Source organism: Haliotis rubra, unplaced genomic scaffold (genome assembly GCF_003918875.1).
Source record: "Haliotis rubra isolate DU_JTF1 unplaced genomic scaffold, ASM391887v1 Scf81, whole genome shotgun sequence".
NCBI classification, from domain to species: Eukaryota; Metazoa; Mollusca; class Gastropoda; order Lepetellida; family Haliotidae; genus Haliotis; species Haliotis rubra.
This window is the reverse complement of record NW_025767535.1, coordinates 2,439,594-2,457,328: the sequence shown is the minus strand read 5'-3', so window position 1 is coordinate 2,457,328 and position 17,735 is coordinate 2,439,594. Positions and strand designations below refer to the sequence as shown.

At 40.8% G+C, this 17,735-nt stretch overlaps 1 protein-coding gene across 5 annotated transcripts in view; it reads right to left on the bottom strand.

Moving 5' to 3' along the window:
• The window catches only part of LOC124261794 (SWI/SNF-related matrix-associated actin-dependent regulator of chromatin subfamily D member 1-like), a 55,277-nt gene that overhangs the window by 25,804 nt on the left and 11,738 nt on the right, over positions 1–17,735 (bottom strand). For 3 of the 5 annotated variants that reach the window (XM_046696144.1, XM_046696145.1, XM_046696146.1), the window contains exons 2-3: positions 9,305–9,401; positions 7,742–7,780 (exon numbers count right to left, since the gene is read on the bottom strand). In XM_046696144.1, the coding sequence (XP_046552100.1) occupies positions 7,742–7,780; positions 9,305–9,401 (136 nt within the window). The remainder of the gene's footprint in view (positions 1–7,741; positions 7,781–9,304; positions 9,402–17,735) is intronic. The other 2 variants (XM_046696147.1, XM_046696148.1) reach the window with 1 other exon arrangement.

Genomic DNA, 17,735 nt, shown 5'->3' with positions numbered 1-17,735 from the left:
TCACCAAGATCTGCATTGGCGCGTGCATATTGTAGGCCATGGTCAGCAATATTACAGCTATAGCATGCAGCCATTAACTTGTTCCTGGGATCTTTGTCTATAGTATCATACTTAGGCAAACAATGAGGGCTAAAGTACTAAAATATTACAAATGTATATCCAAGAGCTGGGTAATATATATGAAAAGGGAGAATGTTTGTTCATTTGATATTTAATGTCATATTTAGCATTAAGCCAGCTACCTGACATAAATGTAATTTTTAGAGTAAAATTGATATTTTATACTTATCCTGACTCATGCTCTTTTGCTTGTCTTCTTCTTCTTGCGAACATAGTGGAACACTTGTATCTCCTTAATTGAAGCTCCCTTCAATGTAAAATCACTAATTAGTACTCACCAAGAGTTGCCTCCCTTTGCCTTTGCGCGGGAAAGGCGGCGCCACCTTCTGGCCTCATGCTTCACTCTCTCCTGATATAGCGAGCCCAACACTTGAATTTACAGGGAAATCCAAAGTGTTATGTGGGGAGGATGGGAGGGCTTACCTCATGAGTCAGGATAAGTATAAAATATCAATTTTACTCTAAAAATTACATATTTTTCCTTATCCTGACTCATGCTCTTTTGCTTGTAGAATCCTACGGAAACGGAGGTGGGAAAGAACAGAATACTTTGGATTTATAAAATTAATTAGTGATTTATATATATATATAACTGTAATAACCCCCTTACGGGAACTTTATAATGGCACTGACTTAGGATAATTCCTGCTACTATAAACCATAAGTTTATACACTGCCATAGATGGGGTATTACAATAATAATATACTATGATAATAGCAATAAAGATATAAAAGCGACTCCCACATGGAGAAGCTACCCAACTGAACATAATCATCAGTACAAGCTTAAGGCTGAGTAGACTTAAGCTAAGCATATAAATAGCCCTAAAACTCCGTAGAGTTATAAGCTAGATAATACTGGTATGAAATATACATAATAATCTCGTAAGACTATGTGTTAGCGTCTCACGAGGGACTGTCAACTGCTGTCGCGAGGACCATGGGACCCGAAATGGTGAATACCTGAGGCGTCCTCGGTGGTGATATCTCTCAGATAGTGATTAGCAAACACCATGTCGGTTCAAAAGCAGCCTTCCATGATGGTATTTAATGAACAGTTACCATGTAGAAGCGAGTGTGTGGAAGCCAATGCCCTGATCTCATGGGGATTTGATGCTTTTGGAAGGTCGAGTCCTGCAGCCTTGTAGGTGCGAAGTATGACAGTTCTTATCCATATAGATATGGTGGTACGAGAGACTTCTGTCTGAGTTGTTGCCGATAAAGGGATGAATAATCGTTTGAGAAGTCGTCGCCTTGTTTTGGAACGTCGTAAATAGATTTTGAGAGCTCTGACTGGGCATAGAGATAAGTCCAGTGTATCTTGAGATCGAGAATCGAGGAGAGTGCAGGAATATGGAATAATCTGTCTGGTTGACCTGGCAATTGATTTTTGGCGATGAAATCCCATCTTAGTCCCAAGTGAACTGTGTTTTGATTGTCATCAAACTGTATCCTCTCATAATCTAGTGCGTGAATTTCTGACATCCTGGCTGCCGTCGCTAGAGATAACAGGAATAATGTTTTCTGTGAGAGAAATTCAAAGGTTGTCGATTCCAACGGTTCATAAGCCTCACTTGTGAGGTGTTGGAGCACTATATTCAGATCCCAAGCTGGGGCGTGGAACTTCCGTTTCTGATCTTCCAATCGGAAAGCACGTAGTAAGGCCAGTAACTCTGGCGTCTTGGTTAGCTTGACACCCGTTCTCATAGTTATCACAGAACTAAGAGCGGCAAGATATGTTGACAGTGTCGAGCCTTTTAAATGTTTGTTTTGGCGTAGGTAACACAAATAATCTGCCACTTGTGGATGTGTAGCATTTCTCGCTGTAAATCCCTTATTTGCTGCGTAATTTTCGAAACTGTGCCACTTGTCGTCGTACAAGTTACGTGTAGAATAGCGTAAGGCAAGCGTGACTGCTTTTGCCGCTCTGGTTGAATATCCTCTCTTGTTTAAACACATTTTAATACAGTCCATACGTGAAGTTGGAATACTTCTGGGTTTCCGTGCACCTGTTTGGTGTGTGGATGTACTAATAGATTCGAGCGCTTTGGTAGCTCTAGTGTTGGTTGTCCGATTTCTTGAATTAGAATGGGAAACCACGTTCTGGCTAGCCAGTAGAGCGACCAAAGTGAGTTGGAGGCTCTGTGTTTGTCTGATTTTCTGTAACACTTGAGGGATTATGGCTGGCGTGAAGAAGCAGCGTACGCATTGAGGCCTTCCCAGGATATGCTTAGAGCGTCCGTTGCCCATGCTCGTGGGTCCGGGACTGGCGATACGAATGTCGGTAGCTGATTGTTGAAGCGAGTGGCGAATAGATCTACTAGCGGAGCTCCTATTTGCTTGATAATCTGTGCAAAATTTCTGTATGGAGCATCCATTCTGTCGGTGGCGGTAGATGTGGCGAGAGAGTCGTCTGCTAGTACATTCTTGGCTCGGGAATGTGACATGCTCTGACATGTAAGTTGAGATCGTCGATTAGATCGAACAGTTGAAAGCATAAAGTCAATAGGTTCAGTGATCTCGTTGAGCCTTGTTTGTTCACATAAAACGCCACTGTCGAGTTGTCGGTATGAATCATCAGATGCGCCTTTTGTAGAATGGTGCTCCAATGAAGTATGGCGTTGATTACGCTTTCATCTCTAACATGTTTATATGGAGCTTGCTTTCTTGCTGATTCCATAACCCTGAAGCCGTCGGTTGGCGAGATGAGCTCCCCAACCCTGGGGCGGCAGCGTCTACATATAGATGGGTTTTGAATTCGGCTCTGTTAAACAAATGCCTTCGCAGACATTCGACCTCCTGGTCCACCATAGTAGATGAGGTCTGAGGTGTTTCGGTAGACTGAATGGTTGTAGGTCGTCGAGATGAGCATTGATGAAGACCTGTAACGGACGTAACTGTAGTCTGCCTCTGACTGTCATGTCTTGGGCTGACGTGAGGAGACCCAACAGGCTCTGCCAATGTCGTAGTGGTAGCGGAGAGAGTAGGGCTAGAGGAATGGTCTGTTGGATCTTGAGCCATCGGTCTTCTGGTACGACGATACGGTTGAGAGTCGTGATAAATCGAATGCCTAGAAATTGCAGATCTTGCGAGGGTACTAGGTCCGACTTGAGTAAATTTACTAACCATCCTAGCTGTGTTAGTAGCTTGATGATGTAGTTTAACTGTAGTTTGAGACGCTGTGGATCTTGATCTACTTGTATCCCGTCGTCGAGGTAGAACGCACTGCGTAGCCCTAGACGATGTAGATAGGTGACGATAGGTTTCGTTATTCTTGTGAATAACCAGGGGGCCGATGATATTCCGAATGGGAGTACTTTCCATTGGTAATGCAGCCCGTCTAGTGTAAATCGTAGGTATTTCCTGGATTCGGGATGTATCGGGATGTGTAGATACGCGTCTTGCAGATCTATACTGGCCATGTAATCCATGGGACGAATTAACTGCCGTAATTGAGGTAGATGTATCATGCGAAACGTTGGCGGTTTGCGTAGATAATCTCTGTTGAATATGCTCATGTTGTAAATGAGTCTGTATTTCTCCTTGGAGTTTTTCTTGGGTATTAGGAAAACTGGGGAGTAGAAGCCTGGTTCGGCGTTTACTTGATCTAGTACTTCTATGGCCTGCTTGGTTAGGAGAGATGTAACAGCCTCTCTTAACTTTGGTAGTTGTTGTGCCTGGAAGTCGAACTTGTGAGGGTTGACTGTCAGCGGAGGCGTGGCCTGTAGTGGGATACGATATCCGTGTTGAAGAATGTTGGAGACATAAGGGTCTTGTAACATTCCCCAGTTCTCCCAGTGCAGTTGAAGGCGTCCACCCACTTGTGACGGTTGTACTGGAACGGCTGGGGGTGGAAGACTCCAGTCGTTCCGAACCTGTCTTTCATCGTTTATAGTTGCGGGAACCTCTGGGTGCCCTGCCTCTTCCTGATCCTCCTCTGTAGTTGCCATATGGGCGACGAAAAGAATCTTTTCCCCTGGAGCTGGCCATCTTCCTATCCCGTGCTCTCTGTAATCCAGTGAATTTAGATTTCCCTGAATATCTTTGTGAAGTCTGCCTGATGACGCTGGCTAGCGTGTCCATCGACTTTATCATAAGGACTTCTCTAGAATCCTTAGTGACTTCCTTGGAGACTTTCTCTATCCCTCCGTCAAAGATGGATGGTGAGGACCACGGGGCTGTATAGAGTGGAGCTGTAAACTGCTCACCCCAGCTGCAGGAAGCGAGGAGGCCTTGACGACGAGCTAAGGTTAGCGCTGCTGAGACTGATGTGAGATGATCCGTTAGGAACTGCTGGTCCTTCTTTTGCATAAGTAGGGCCGAGTAGATCATTCTATCATCTTCAGAAGTCGTGTCACGAAATCTGGTGATAAGAGTCTCATTGATCGTTCTAGATCTATTAAGGCCAAAGAACATACGCCTCGTCATGGTTTCTATCTGAACCAGCTTGCGATCGTCAATCTTATAGTTCTTATTCTTGACATCGTTGATCATTTTGTAATTATCATCGATGTCTTGTGCCTTGAGGAAGGGGTCCATATTATGAGTTGAAAACTTCTTAGCGTGAAAGTGCGGTAAGTGTGGCGTTTGAACTTTCGTGGCTTTATGGAAGGCTGTGTCCAAATTCTGTGGCACCGCAGCAATCGGGTCGATCGGAGGTAAGGTGATGGCGTCTGCATCGTCCTCCTTCATCAGGTAAGTATGCGCCGAGTTACCACTCTTGGAAGGTGAAGAAAGGTCTAGGTTGTTAACCATCCAATAACGTATCTCAGCGTCTGAGAAAATGATGCCTCCATCATCTTCTACCACGGGATCGCTGATAAGAGGTTGATGCTCTTCTGATGGTGGACTATGTGCTTCTACCACTGTACAAGGTGACGTTAAAGGAGACCTGACTGTGGACTTCTGTGAAGACTTGTGTGGTGACCTGCGAGGAGATCGACGTGGTGATGTACGAGGAGATCGGAGCGGTGAACGGCGAGGTGATCGGCATGGAGAATGGCGAGGGGATCGTCTTGGTGAACGGCCTGACGATCTGCGTCTAAAGGTTGACCTTCGCGGAGATCTGTGAGGTGAATGTTGATAAACCCGCGAAGCTCTTGTGGAATCCCTCGATGTCCTTCTGGGCGAAGATGATTTAGAGCCTGATAATGGTGCCCTTCAGCGAAGGCCTTCGCGAAGCTTCCTCTGCGTCGGTCCTGGGGAGCGGCGACTTGACGACCTTCAGCGAAGGCTTTCGTGAAGTCTGGTGGTCGAGTCGAATCTAAGGATGAAGCCGAGGTAGGTGATGATCTATCCGCCTTTGCGAAGGGCCGCGAAGGCTGTACATCTGGGTCCTTCATCGAGGTGGTCTGTGACTTCCGCCAGCGAAGGTGGCTTCGTCGTGGCGCTTCGTTGACGGGGGTCCCTCTGGGGGTGTCGTCTACGTTGGAGCCCAGCGAAGCTCAGGTCCTGGGCTGGTTGTCTCTCCAGTCTGTAGTGGTCCTCCATCATCTTCATGATTTGCGCATCAGGTCGTCTGGGGCCGGTCTGCGGCGATGTAGTTTGGTGCCCTCTCTGCGATGTTAGCGGACGGGGCCCTCAGGAAGATCGTCCGACATCGGTGTAGACACATCAGGCTGCATGGCGATCTGTGCTGACGTCACTGTTGCCGACACCGGTCGTCTCTTGTGGCGTAGATCGGGGATGATGATCGGCTGATCATCGTAGAGGCCCAGTTCAGCGGCTGGAACAATCTCGGCTGAGAAGGTTCTTGACGACCGTAGACTTTCCCTTGGAGGTAGGCGCTGCCCTGGGGAGTGCAGAGTCTGCGTTGAGTAGATGTCGAGGCCCTCTTAGACTTTGGCTGCGATGACGGGATGTCTGGGGAAGCAGGACGCTTCTTGGAGGCGGCGGACTGCATCCCACGCCCCTCCTCGAGGGAAACTCTAGCGGAACACCAGACGGGAGGGGGTCGTCCGACAGCAGCTGACTGGCTAGGGGTTCCGATGTATCGGCCATGTCTAACCCTTGTTTGCGTGACCTATCTGCTGCACATCTCAAGACGCAAAGATGATATTTATTAAAAGCAGAATTAGATAGATTAATACAGTAACTGCAACGTGAATCAAACGCACAAGGCGTAGTACAGCTAGGGCATATTACATGCGGGTCAGCAGCAGAAAAACGTAATCTACAAATAGTACAGATTTTCATCAACGTAAACTAGCTGAACAATCACGAAATCTCGTGAATAAACAGTAGAAATACGAATAATTATCAATACATATTAATGAAGGATACTAGTTACACCTCTATAGTAACCTATAGGAGGTAACTAACTAAGAATAACCAAAGGATATAGTGTGTTCTCACATCCTGCTCACTGGGCGAAGAAGGAGAGAGTGAAGCATGAGGCCAGAAGGTGGCGCCGCTTTTCCTGAGCAAAGGCAAAGGGAGGCAACTCTTGGTGAGTACTAATTAGTGATTTTACATTGAAGGGAGCTTCAATTAAGGAGATACAAGTGTTCCACTATGTTCGCAAGAAGAAGAAGACAAGCAAAAGAGCATGAGTCAGGATAAGGAAAAATAAAGTGTTTCATAGCAACCAATCACTCCCTACTGCAGTCTACCTGAAAGGAAGTCAGTCTCTCACGTCTACCACTTTGGTGAAAAGTACAGAGGTATGGTGCGATCATAATGAGGGCACACTAACATTCCAGCCAGTAATCATAGATTTCTGGTGTGTCCAAATTGCACCTCACCTCAGCAAATTGTGGTACCTGAGACAACTGGGTAAACCGCCCCTACATAAACCGTGAGGGTCTGACTTGACGCTCTTTCTCACTGGTATCATATCTTCACACAGTAACAACCCATGGTGACAAATCCTTTGCCTGCTCTGCCCCTCTACTCTGGAACTCTCTCCCGATCACCATTAAGTCATCAGTTGACTTTAATTCCTTCAAACGACTTCTCAAGACTCGTCTGTTTTCACTGCATTATGACTAGCTACTAGTCCCTCATTGTAGATATGTATATTATCCACCCACTTTGTTAACGCTTTGTTCATGGGCCTTGTGCATGGAAAAGGCGCATTATAAGTTCACATTTATTATTATTATATAAGGGTAATGCTTTTTATTTCCCTTGATCAATTTGAACTCCAATGAAAACAATGCTTACCAAGCTTTACTCATTAATAAAAAGTCTAAATTCATTAAATGTTATCGTTATTCACCTACGTTTAATCAAACTGATCAAAGTTGTCACTAAGATGAATGCAGATCAACCAATCACAAGCTAAAGGCATATAAGGAAGCCTGTCAAATATCAGGAGCTGAAAATCTTCAAATATTCTCCAACAGTGTGTATATATCTCCTGATGGAAGAGTTTTAGTTCTGATTGAAGTATTCACACAAAAGCGGAGTTATTATACCAAATACATGTTGTGTTTATAACCACTGGTAACCAAACAAGCATATATGTGTGTCTTCCAACGATGATGTGTACAAGGCAACTGCATATACATAAAACACTCCACGAATGACCTCACAGCAGTGCAGCACGCTTACACACAGCGTTGCAGACTAGAACTAAGGGAGGTAACTACTGAGCAGGCAGGCACGAGCAATAACTTACTGGCGCCTTTGGTGGTTGTAGTAGAGGAAGATGTGGAGGCTGACAGAGAAGAGACAGGGAGAGAAAGTGGAAATCACAGGAGAAAGGCTTTAAAACATATATATATATATATATACATATAAAGGCAAATGTTCATCTGGCTTTTGTGATACCTATGCTGTCTATCACTGAATATTAAAATTAACCCTTAAAACGCACACAACATTCATAAATAGCTTATAATTTTGATTATAATAAATCATTACATCACACAGAAGTACTACACTAACTAATTGTTCACATATTCTCAAATTTAAGAGACTTAAAATAATGATAATATGGCACATGTTCATATCATTTGGATCAAACATGAATGGTTCACATCAACTTCCTGACAAAATATTTGATTGATTATTGCTTCAGCACCAGTGATCCCTTTTCCTTCTTTTTTAAGCAAATGTCAGATATTCCCAGTCGTATGATGATTCCAAGACATTTACTCAAATGTGTTCCTTTTCTGTAAGTGTGAGTGAGTGAGTGAACATATTTGACACAATAACTGCTGAAAAAACACAGCTTTTAACTGTAGTGAGCGAGTTTGGTTTTATGCCGCACTAAGCAATATTCCAGCTATATGGCGGCGGTCTGTAAATAATCGAGTCTGGACCAGACAATCCAGAGATACGATACGACATGACATGTGGGATACGATGACATGTGTCAACCAAGTCAGGGAATCTGACCACCCGATCCTGTTAGTCACCTCTTACGACATCATCTACCCCGGATCTTCACGGGTCAGCAATATTCCAGCAATATCACAGCGGGGGACACCAGAAACAGGCTTCACACATTGTACCCATGTGGGGAATCAAACTTGGGTCTTCAGCGTGAAGAGTGAATGCTTAACCACTAGGCTACCCCTGCACCCCGCTTACAACTGTGTATCATGGCCACACTTTGTGGAAGTCAGTCTTCAGATATACTGAATCCTGAATAACTGCTGGATCAATGAAAGGAAAGCACAATGACAACAGGTTCAACATGGACATTTGAATTCAAACAACTGCAATACCGGATTTGAAACATGACTCTAAATGTGTAGAATCAGATAACAAGATATGCACAATCATGAAAGCAAATTAAAATGTTAATATTAATGGTCACATCATATGTCACTCACATGTTAACTAGTGTATTTTAAATATTTACTCTATTTAGATGTACCATACACAGTGGACCGGTTAGCAATGAAACATTTATTTGAGAAGTGATGTCACTATTACCATCTCTCTTATAATTACATCAGCACAGAATTTCTGTACCTCATGGTCACAATATCAACATCCAATCTACAGATTCTTCCGAATGAGTGTTTAAATACCAATCAAGTTGAGAATATTCAAATCTTGTTTAGAAGAGGGACCTTGAAGACGCAAACCCCTATACATTTAATAAATTCAGAAGATATTCATTAATGTTGTTTCAGGTCCATTCAATCATTAATCACTATTATGTCTAATAAGATATCAACAGAGATGGCAAGTGACATGTTTAAGGGTCATCATGACCTGTGTTAGTTACCTGGGAACACAGGGTGTGGGGGCATGCCTGGCCCGGCCATCATGCGAGGGCCACCACCCATCTGGGGTCCTGGTGGGTAGCCTGGTCGAGGAGGACCCTGTCAACACAAACATGCATCTGGTGAATGTCACAAATATGTCTATATATCTGAAGAGATTCATCAGGACCTGCTCAGAGGCCAATATTACTATTAAGCCCAAATCTGCAAAGAATGTCAGAAAAAAAACAAAAATGGAGATTGAAAATCTTTTAAACCATGTTAACAGGGTTCTATCTAGAATCACCAAACACTTAGCTAAGATGTGTTGTGGGTACAATGAATAATATTGTGCGTCCCTCTGGTCACAGTGAATTGTTTTTCTGAGTCCATTCTCTACATTTGTGTGTATGCACATTTATGTGTTGCGTAAAACCCTGTGTTTAAGATCGTTGTCACCAGTAATATGATAGGTTGGCAGAAGGGACTTGTATCTTATGACATGGCCAATAGAGTAGCAGAATTATGATTATTGTTAAAATACCTTTGAGATTAGGAAAATAACAACTTAAAATTAAATAAAAAACAATGAATCATTTTCAATAATTGTAAGCACAATAAATTGGAAATTCAATTCAATTTTTTTACAAATCCCAATTCTAAACCATAACAGTTTGTTCCTGAATTGACTACCAAGGACATTTAACATGTATTTCATAAATTCAAAATTTGAACAAAGGCACAAACTATTTTCAGTTTGGAGTCATCACATACATGTATTGACAGGATAATTGAGTCATGATTAAATGTATTACAATATGTCATTACATACTTAAAATACTTTGTTTTGTGAATGTGTGAGTTTTATTTTCACCCTCTTTTCACAATAGTCCTGAAATATCACTGCAGGGGACACCAAAACTGGGCTTAACACATCGTACCCATTTGGGGAATCGAACCCAGTCTTAAACATGAAGCAAATACTTGAACCACAGGGCTACCCTACCATATGCATACAAATTAGTGGAAGTTTACATACCAAACTCATTCTTGGAACAGTTATTTCAAATGAAATGTGAAGTTTTACTGTTGAACAACATCACTAGCTATCGGATACTGGTCACACAAAAATAATGAAAGGTGAGACATATCAACAAAAAGGCCCAGCACTTAAAAAAGGCATCAATCTTTCAACTGAGCATTTATAACACTGTCGACTGTGGGTGCTTATGTACTTGGTGGTATATCTGAAGATACTTCACCAGTTCACCTCACCTCATTCTCCTAAGTATCTGTCCCAAACACGAGACAAGTTCATCAAAATAATCCAGGTCACCATTGAGTTAAATGTCAGCCAAGCAAAGAGACCTTGTCTGAAATTCAGTTTACATTCTAGTATCCTGAACACTATATACAATATTGAAAATAACTTCTTGTATTACAAACGGTGGGTTAAATGGGACTGTTTTCACTTGTCCTGGCTCATGCTGGTTGTATAATACTAACCTATTGTGATACCTTGCCACAGTTTAACATGATAATCCCACTCACACACAGTACACTGTGAACATGATAAGCCAATCAGGGCCCCATTTCACAAAGCCATGGTAGCGCAATGTCGTACCTCCTATGCTGTACCATATACTTACGACAGTCATAGAGTTATGAAAGCTTTGTGAAACAGGGCCCAGTTCTTGTTATATTCCTCCAGAACAAAGTTTGAGTATTACTATAACATGGAATGAACTGCCAAACTTTCACTGTCCAGTGAAATGTTTTATCCACTAAACCAAGGGGTTAGTGTATCACAAAAGATGAAGCTGAAAAACCGTTATTATGTTTCAAGTTTCCTCACACACTTTAAGATTTTGCTCACATATTTCAGCCGTGAAAGGAAAAATACACAAAATGTTGGTTAATCTTCAAACGTAACAAAATTGTCAAGTTATAACTTCCATTTATGTAATCAATGCAACACAGAATGAGAGAGATAGCAGGTATCAGTGTTATGTAGTACAAATCTGTAAATCTGACAACAAATCATTTTTCTTTATCAAAAGTTTATACATTATTTATTTCCTGAATAGCAAAGAAACAGAATAAATTGAGGTTTTGGTGGGGTTTTTATGAGAAGCACTCGCAAACAGGCGAACTAAACAGAATTAAAGCAACAAATTTATTGTCTGATGTAGCTATGAACAAATTAAGACTTTTTCAATTCCCTTTTAATGTAAAATGAGTGACCAACCTAACTTTGGACTATGGAGGCTACCTGAAACGATAAATAAATGCTGATCTACTGAATGGGAGTCAGGTATCTATCATAAGCAGTGATGGTACGTATCTATCTTCATCCAAAGTTGTGGCCAAAAGTATCGTTATTTTAATGCTTTTTTGTATTGTCTCTTACATTGCTATCTGTAACTCTTATTACGTTTTTGTATCAGAGCTTTTATTCCAAATTCATTTCCTTTCATCAACTTAATTTTTATCTTTTCATAAAGTTTCTGTCAAAGGGAGATAAATGCTGTATGGGTATTTAAAGCCAGTGCATGAAAAAAGTCAAGCTCAGCAGCCATGATATTTTCAGGTCAGAAATAATGTCACTGCTAATAATCAATGCTACACAATACTACTCAATCCTACTGCTGTACCTACTCATTCAATCAAGATGTAAATCTGCAATGCCATAAAAAGGAAAAGTTCACTTCTCTATCTTCATCCAGACATTCAGTGCTGATGTTCTAACTGGCCTGTATTAGCCCATGCACCTGACCTATCTCCAGGACAAGTTCGTCTATGCTACCTTCTCCACAAATGAAGTCAATAAAATTGGATTTCTTCTGGTTACAGAGACCCACCCTGTCTGGAATTGGTTTCACTACTTCACACAGAGAAAATTCTATTAATGTGACTCCAAGAAAATTATCCCTTACTTTATAAATCATCCAAATACTAGAGAGAAAGTATAGTAATCACAAACTGAATTATCCTATCAATCTCTTATCCATGTTAAAGTTCAAACATAACAGAAAAGTCAAGTTATAATTTTCATTTATGTAATCAATGCAGCACAGAATGAGAGAGACTGCAGGTATCTGTGTTATGTAGTACATATCTGTAAATCTGACAACAAATTATTTTTCTTTATCAAAGGTTCATATACTGTGCATGAAAAAGTCAAGCTCAGCACTGCTGTACCTTCTCCTTCAATCAAGTGAGTGAGTGAGTTTAGTTTTACGAAGCTGACCTGTATTGGCCATGCACCTGACCTATCTCCAGGACAAGTTCATCTATGCTACCTTCTCCACAAATGAAGTCAGTGAAATTGGACTTTATCTGGTAACAGAGACCCACCCTGTCCGGTTTACGGTTCACTACTTCACACAGAGAAAATTCATTAATGTGATCCCTTACTTTTAAGTTTATAAATCATCAAAATGCTGGAGAGAATGCATAGTAATCACAAACTGAAGACCTCCATGTTCAAAACTATTTGCTGTAGTTACAATACACAATGTCAAGGCTGAGTGGTACCTATTCAACCTTCACCTTGATAAAACTTGGATCAACGGCACATGTTCACTACTCAGCTTAAGAAACAATTTCTCCAACCAATCAGGGCCTACTTTATATAACACCCGACAATGGACCCTTATATAAGTTGAACCATCTGTTTCCCCAATACACAGTCAGATACACCCGCACACAAGTTGCAGTGCATCCTCCACAATGGGCATTTGGTTTGCTTCTCTTGATATGGTAAGTTTTTCCTGAAGTTCAACTTTGTATCTACTGTGTCTCTTAGTGATGTGCCGATGATCGAAAATAATCGAAAATCAATCTGAAGAAGGATTAAAAATGATTATAGATTGTAAAAAACATATTTTGGATCAATCAGAGTATTGTTGTTTTTGTATGGCACCCTTGAATGAAGTAAACTAACCATCAAATTTGATGAATATTCACGAACAAACATGCGCTCAGCAGCGTAAAGCTATGCACATTGTAAAATTTTAACCACTTTTATTGTTTAATTACAATTGCAGTGTCATTCTTGCATGCGTGCATTTCATTGAATGACAGCATTAGTTATAATAAAAAATGTGGAAAAACCCTTAAAATTGGTGATTACATTAAAAATGTATATACATATTTCAATTATAATCAATAATCGTTCACCACAATCCTCCGATAGTCGATAGTGGATTTGGTTTCCAATTCCCAGCACTAGTGTCTCTACTAGTACTACTCAGTTGTAATAACAAGTAACAAAACTATTTCCACAACCATAATCACAGGGGCAGATGCAACTTATTTGAGAAGGGGTGGGTGGGGTGGGGGTGGGGTTGCACACTATTAAGAATGTCTTAATAAATTACTTATCAAGTAGTGAAATAAAATGTTTAAACCTAAAGCTTGAAACCTTTACCTGTTTACTTCCCACATTGACATGACTGCCATGGTCAATGGTACTTTATGTACTTACATATATGGGACATTTGATTCAATACACTATGGGACATTCTATTCTCTGCATGTGACATGTTCATAATTGGCAACAAATTTAACAACCAATTCAAATCATTTTTCAAAATTTGTTACTGCCAAATACAGACAGTGTCACTCAAAATCCTTATGTTGTTATTGTTGAATTTGTATTAAGTACTGTGGTATTGACAGGTTACCATGGTTACATTCATCTGTAAAGCAAATTTCATGATTTGGTTACAGATGAATGTAACCATGGTAACCTGTCAATAACTTACAACAATAGTTAAACTGTTATATATATAACAATGATAGTAAATAATGTATTATATTAATGTTTACTATTGAAAAAAGAGTTTGTTGAAATTGAAAATGACATTGGTAAGATTTTAGACATGCTGTGACACATGGCTGAGGCACTGTGTAGAACAGGGGGTTGTTATTCTAGAGATATCTTTGACAACAAGGTGACCATAACTCTCATATCTTAACACATGGTAGTCTTAGCGCTAAGGTTGTTTTGTACAACGGCAACCAGTCAAGATGATCAACACATTATCCAGATTAAGACAGTCCTGAAAATTTGAGACTGTGACATTTTAGGTGGAATCATGTGGCACATATCTTCAGAGATTTTTTTTTTTTATATATATATACTCAGCAGCAAAAAAACCATCTGTACAAATTAAAAATTAGATAGGCACTGTAATCAAATCATGACAGAAATGGACATAATAAGCGGATCAAAACATTTTTTGTGTACAATATCTTGACACAACAATGAATAACTCAGAACAATTTCAAGACATTACGTGAACGTTTGCAGTCCATTCAGACTCTTGACTTCAGTATCTAGTGTGACCACCACGAGAGGCAATAACTGCAGCACAGCGTCTATGCATGGAGTGCACCAATTGATTGATGAAGGCCATTGGCACCTGGAACCACACTCTGAGAAAGGCCTGGCGCAATAAATCAGCTGTGTTCAGCCTTGGTATGACATTATTCAGTCTCCTCTGAATTTCATCCCAAAGATGTTCAATTGGGATTAAATCAGGACTAAGGGCTGGCCACTGCATAATGTTGAAACTGTTGTGCTGTAGGAAGTCCCGTGTAGCTCTGACAGTATGGGCCCGGGCGGTATCATGCTGGAAAATGTTGTTCCGGTGACGTACAAAATGTAGTATGACGTGGGGTCTGAGAGCTTGGTCGATGTACCTTACCGCACTGCTGTGATGCCGCTTCCTCTCCCTGAACCAAGGTTCTGGAACACTACAGGACCCACTCTCTGGTTCAGGCCTATTCCACCCCATACCATGATGCTTGCACCTCCCAATGAGTCTCTTTCCATAACACATTGGTCTGAGTAACGCTGGCCAGGTTGTCGCCATATTCTTGTTCTGCCATCTGCAGTTGATACGCAGTACCGACTCTCATATGTGAACAGAACAGTTCTCCATTGCCTGTATCGCCAGTTTTGGTGTTGTAGGGCAAACTGTAAACGTTCACACCAATGACGAGGGGTGAGGATAGGTCCACAGTAAGGTCTACAGCAATGGAGGTTCCCGCTGTTAAGACGCTGGCATACTGTATCAGTACTGAATGGTCTTCCGTGTGTTCCCACTGTCTGGCGTGCTGTTTCGGATGCCTGCATGAAAGGATTCTGTACATACTGTTGCACAACATGGCGGTCGTGTTGTCTTGTGGTCACTTTTGGTCTGCCAGTACGGGGGCGATCATTTGTGGTGTTTGTGGCCCAGAAACATCGCTGCAGCCTGTTGATGGTCTGCGTTGACCTGGAAGTGATTGGCAACGGCTTGTGCAGTGTGGCCAGCTTCAAGTCTTCCTAGTGCCTGGAACCTCTCAGCTGTCGTGAGTCACGTGCAGCATGAGTTGCATGAAAAACATGGAGAAAACCGTACCATCTCTGAGATCAGGTTGCGTTTTTGAGACCATTTCCTTCGTTCCATTCTGAGTTTGGGAAGGAATGTCTTTGCTCAGGTAAAGTTGGAGATGTTGTCAACAATATACAATCAAAATATTAAATTAGTAAATTAGTTTACAGTTTCTGCAAAGGAAAATTCCAAACTGATGTTTCTTTTGCTGCTTAGTATACTATTCACACTTTGCTAAGGATCAAATCATGGATTCAACAGAAAACTATTATGTGGGGTCAAATTTGGTTTAGGCCTTAGCTTATTGTAAGCATGGATCCGGCGTTTCAGTATGTCACTGCATCTTGTGGATCCCATACCTGCTATTGACATGTGTTGTACATTTGTCAGTGACTTGTTCCATGATTTGCAAAACGGTTGATTGGTGCCATGAAAACCATTTTTATGGTTACTCCTGTATCAAGTGCATAAGGTTAGATTAAAGTGGCTGTTTGCCTAAAGAGGGGTTACCATATTATTATTTATCCAGTTTTAAATGGATACAATTTCAAATTATAAATCTATGTTTAAGTGAAGTTGTGAAATTTTGTGATCCTTAGCAAAGTGTGAGTAGTATATGTTAAATACCTAATTTGGTTTAGATGATAAAGTTTAATTTTTTATATTTTCACACTTGAACTTATAAATAGTGGATAATTTGACAAAATCAGATTTTAGTATTGATTTAATTAGGTCAGTTGACAGAAATACTTTTTTGACAGCCAAATCTTTAATCAACTTTATGACCATTTTGTCATATGTCACCCAACACCAAGTTGTACATTTTTTATAATATGAGTAGTGAGTTAATATTTAACTCCTGAGGCATTTAAATGAACTCCCTGATGCATGAACTCCCTGAGACATTAAAAACAACCAATCCCAGGTAGCTGTGACATCAACCCTCGTCAAATAATCATAATATCATACCAAAACAATTTTATTTCCGGTGATAAAGAACGCGATTCGTAAAGTTATTTCCTGCTTCTAACACAATCATTTTGAAATGCCACAAAATTTGTTTTGTTTTGTCATGTTGCCCAATTATATTGCAAAATAAACTAAAATACAAGACAGGCTACCATTTAATTTGCTTTTCACTACACTTTACAAAGATCTACTGGTATCTCAAAGATCGCTCTATAAGAAACCTAGAATTATGAGATATTGTCATCACATGGTGGACGTGATGGGCAGATTTAAAGTCAAATGTTTATCAGGTGTATGAAGCCAACAAACCAGGGTAACATCGTGTCATATATCTACTTGATGTCAGGGAACATTAAATGGGTTACAGCTCACTTACTATTCATTGTTGAGGGTTTCACCTGTTGTATGGATGATAGTATTGACACACATGACTATATTCACACTTTGCAGCAAGTGATTAAGAAAGTGAATAGGGCAAGTGCAAAACAAGGACATGATTCACAATGATCAATGTTGTAGGAAGGCGTTTCTTATTCTTGCGGTACTTACGGATATCAGCTGAAAAAATAACACAAACAATTCTTATCGTATTCATGCTTGTTGTTTATAAATGAAGGTCCTTCTCCTCTAACATCTACATCTATCAGCTGCCAGATCCATCAGGTGAATTACCACTCGTGAGCCCGGTGATAAACAATGCCATCCGCCATTGACGAAATGAGACTTCTTCTATTCTCACGGTATTACCAGGAATTAACGTTATTGAGTGTATGTAAGAGCAATCCTGCCGGAAAGGGCGGGAAAAAGTAATGATATGTCCAAGTTGGTATAAACTCCCCAATAATCGTGACACTGCATGATTTTGATCACTCCACAACTTGGGCCACTTCCTAGTTACCAGTTGGTGATGTAAACAGTGCTAAAGAATGCGCATCGGGACAGCCAAGCGTGTTTAGGACTTCGAGGAATGGAGACGGACCTATATATTGTAAAAAGTTAATGTATCACTATTGTGATACATATTAGATATAATGACTCTAAATGAGCTGAAATGTTTGAAACTGATTGACACTGATAGTGCATGCAGACCCTATTTTCT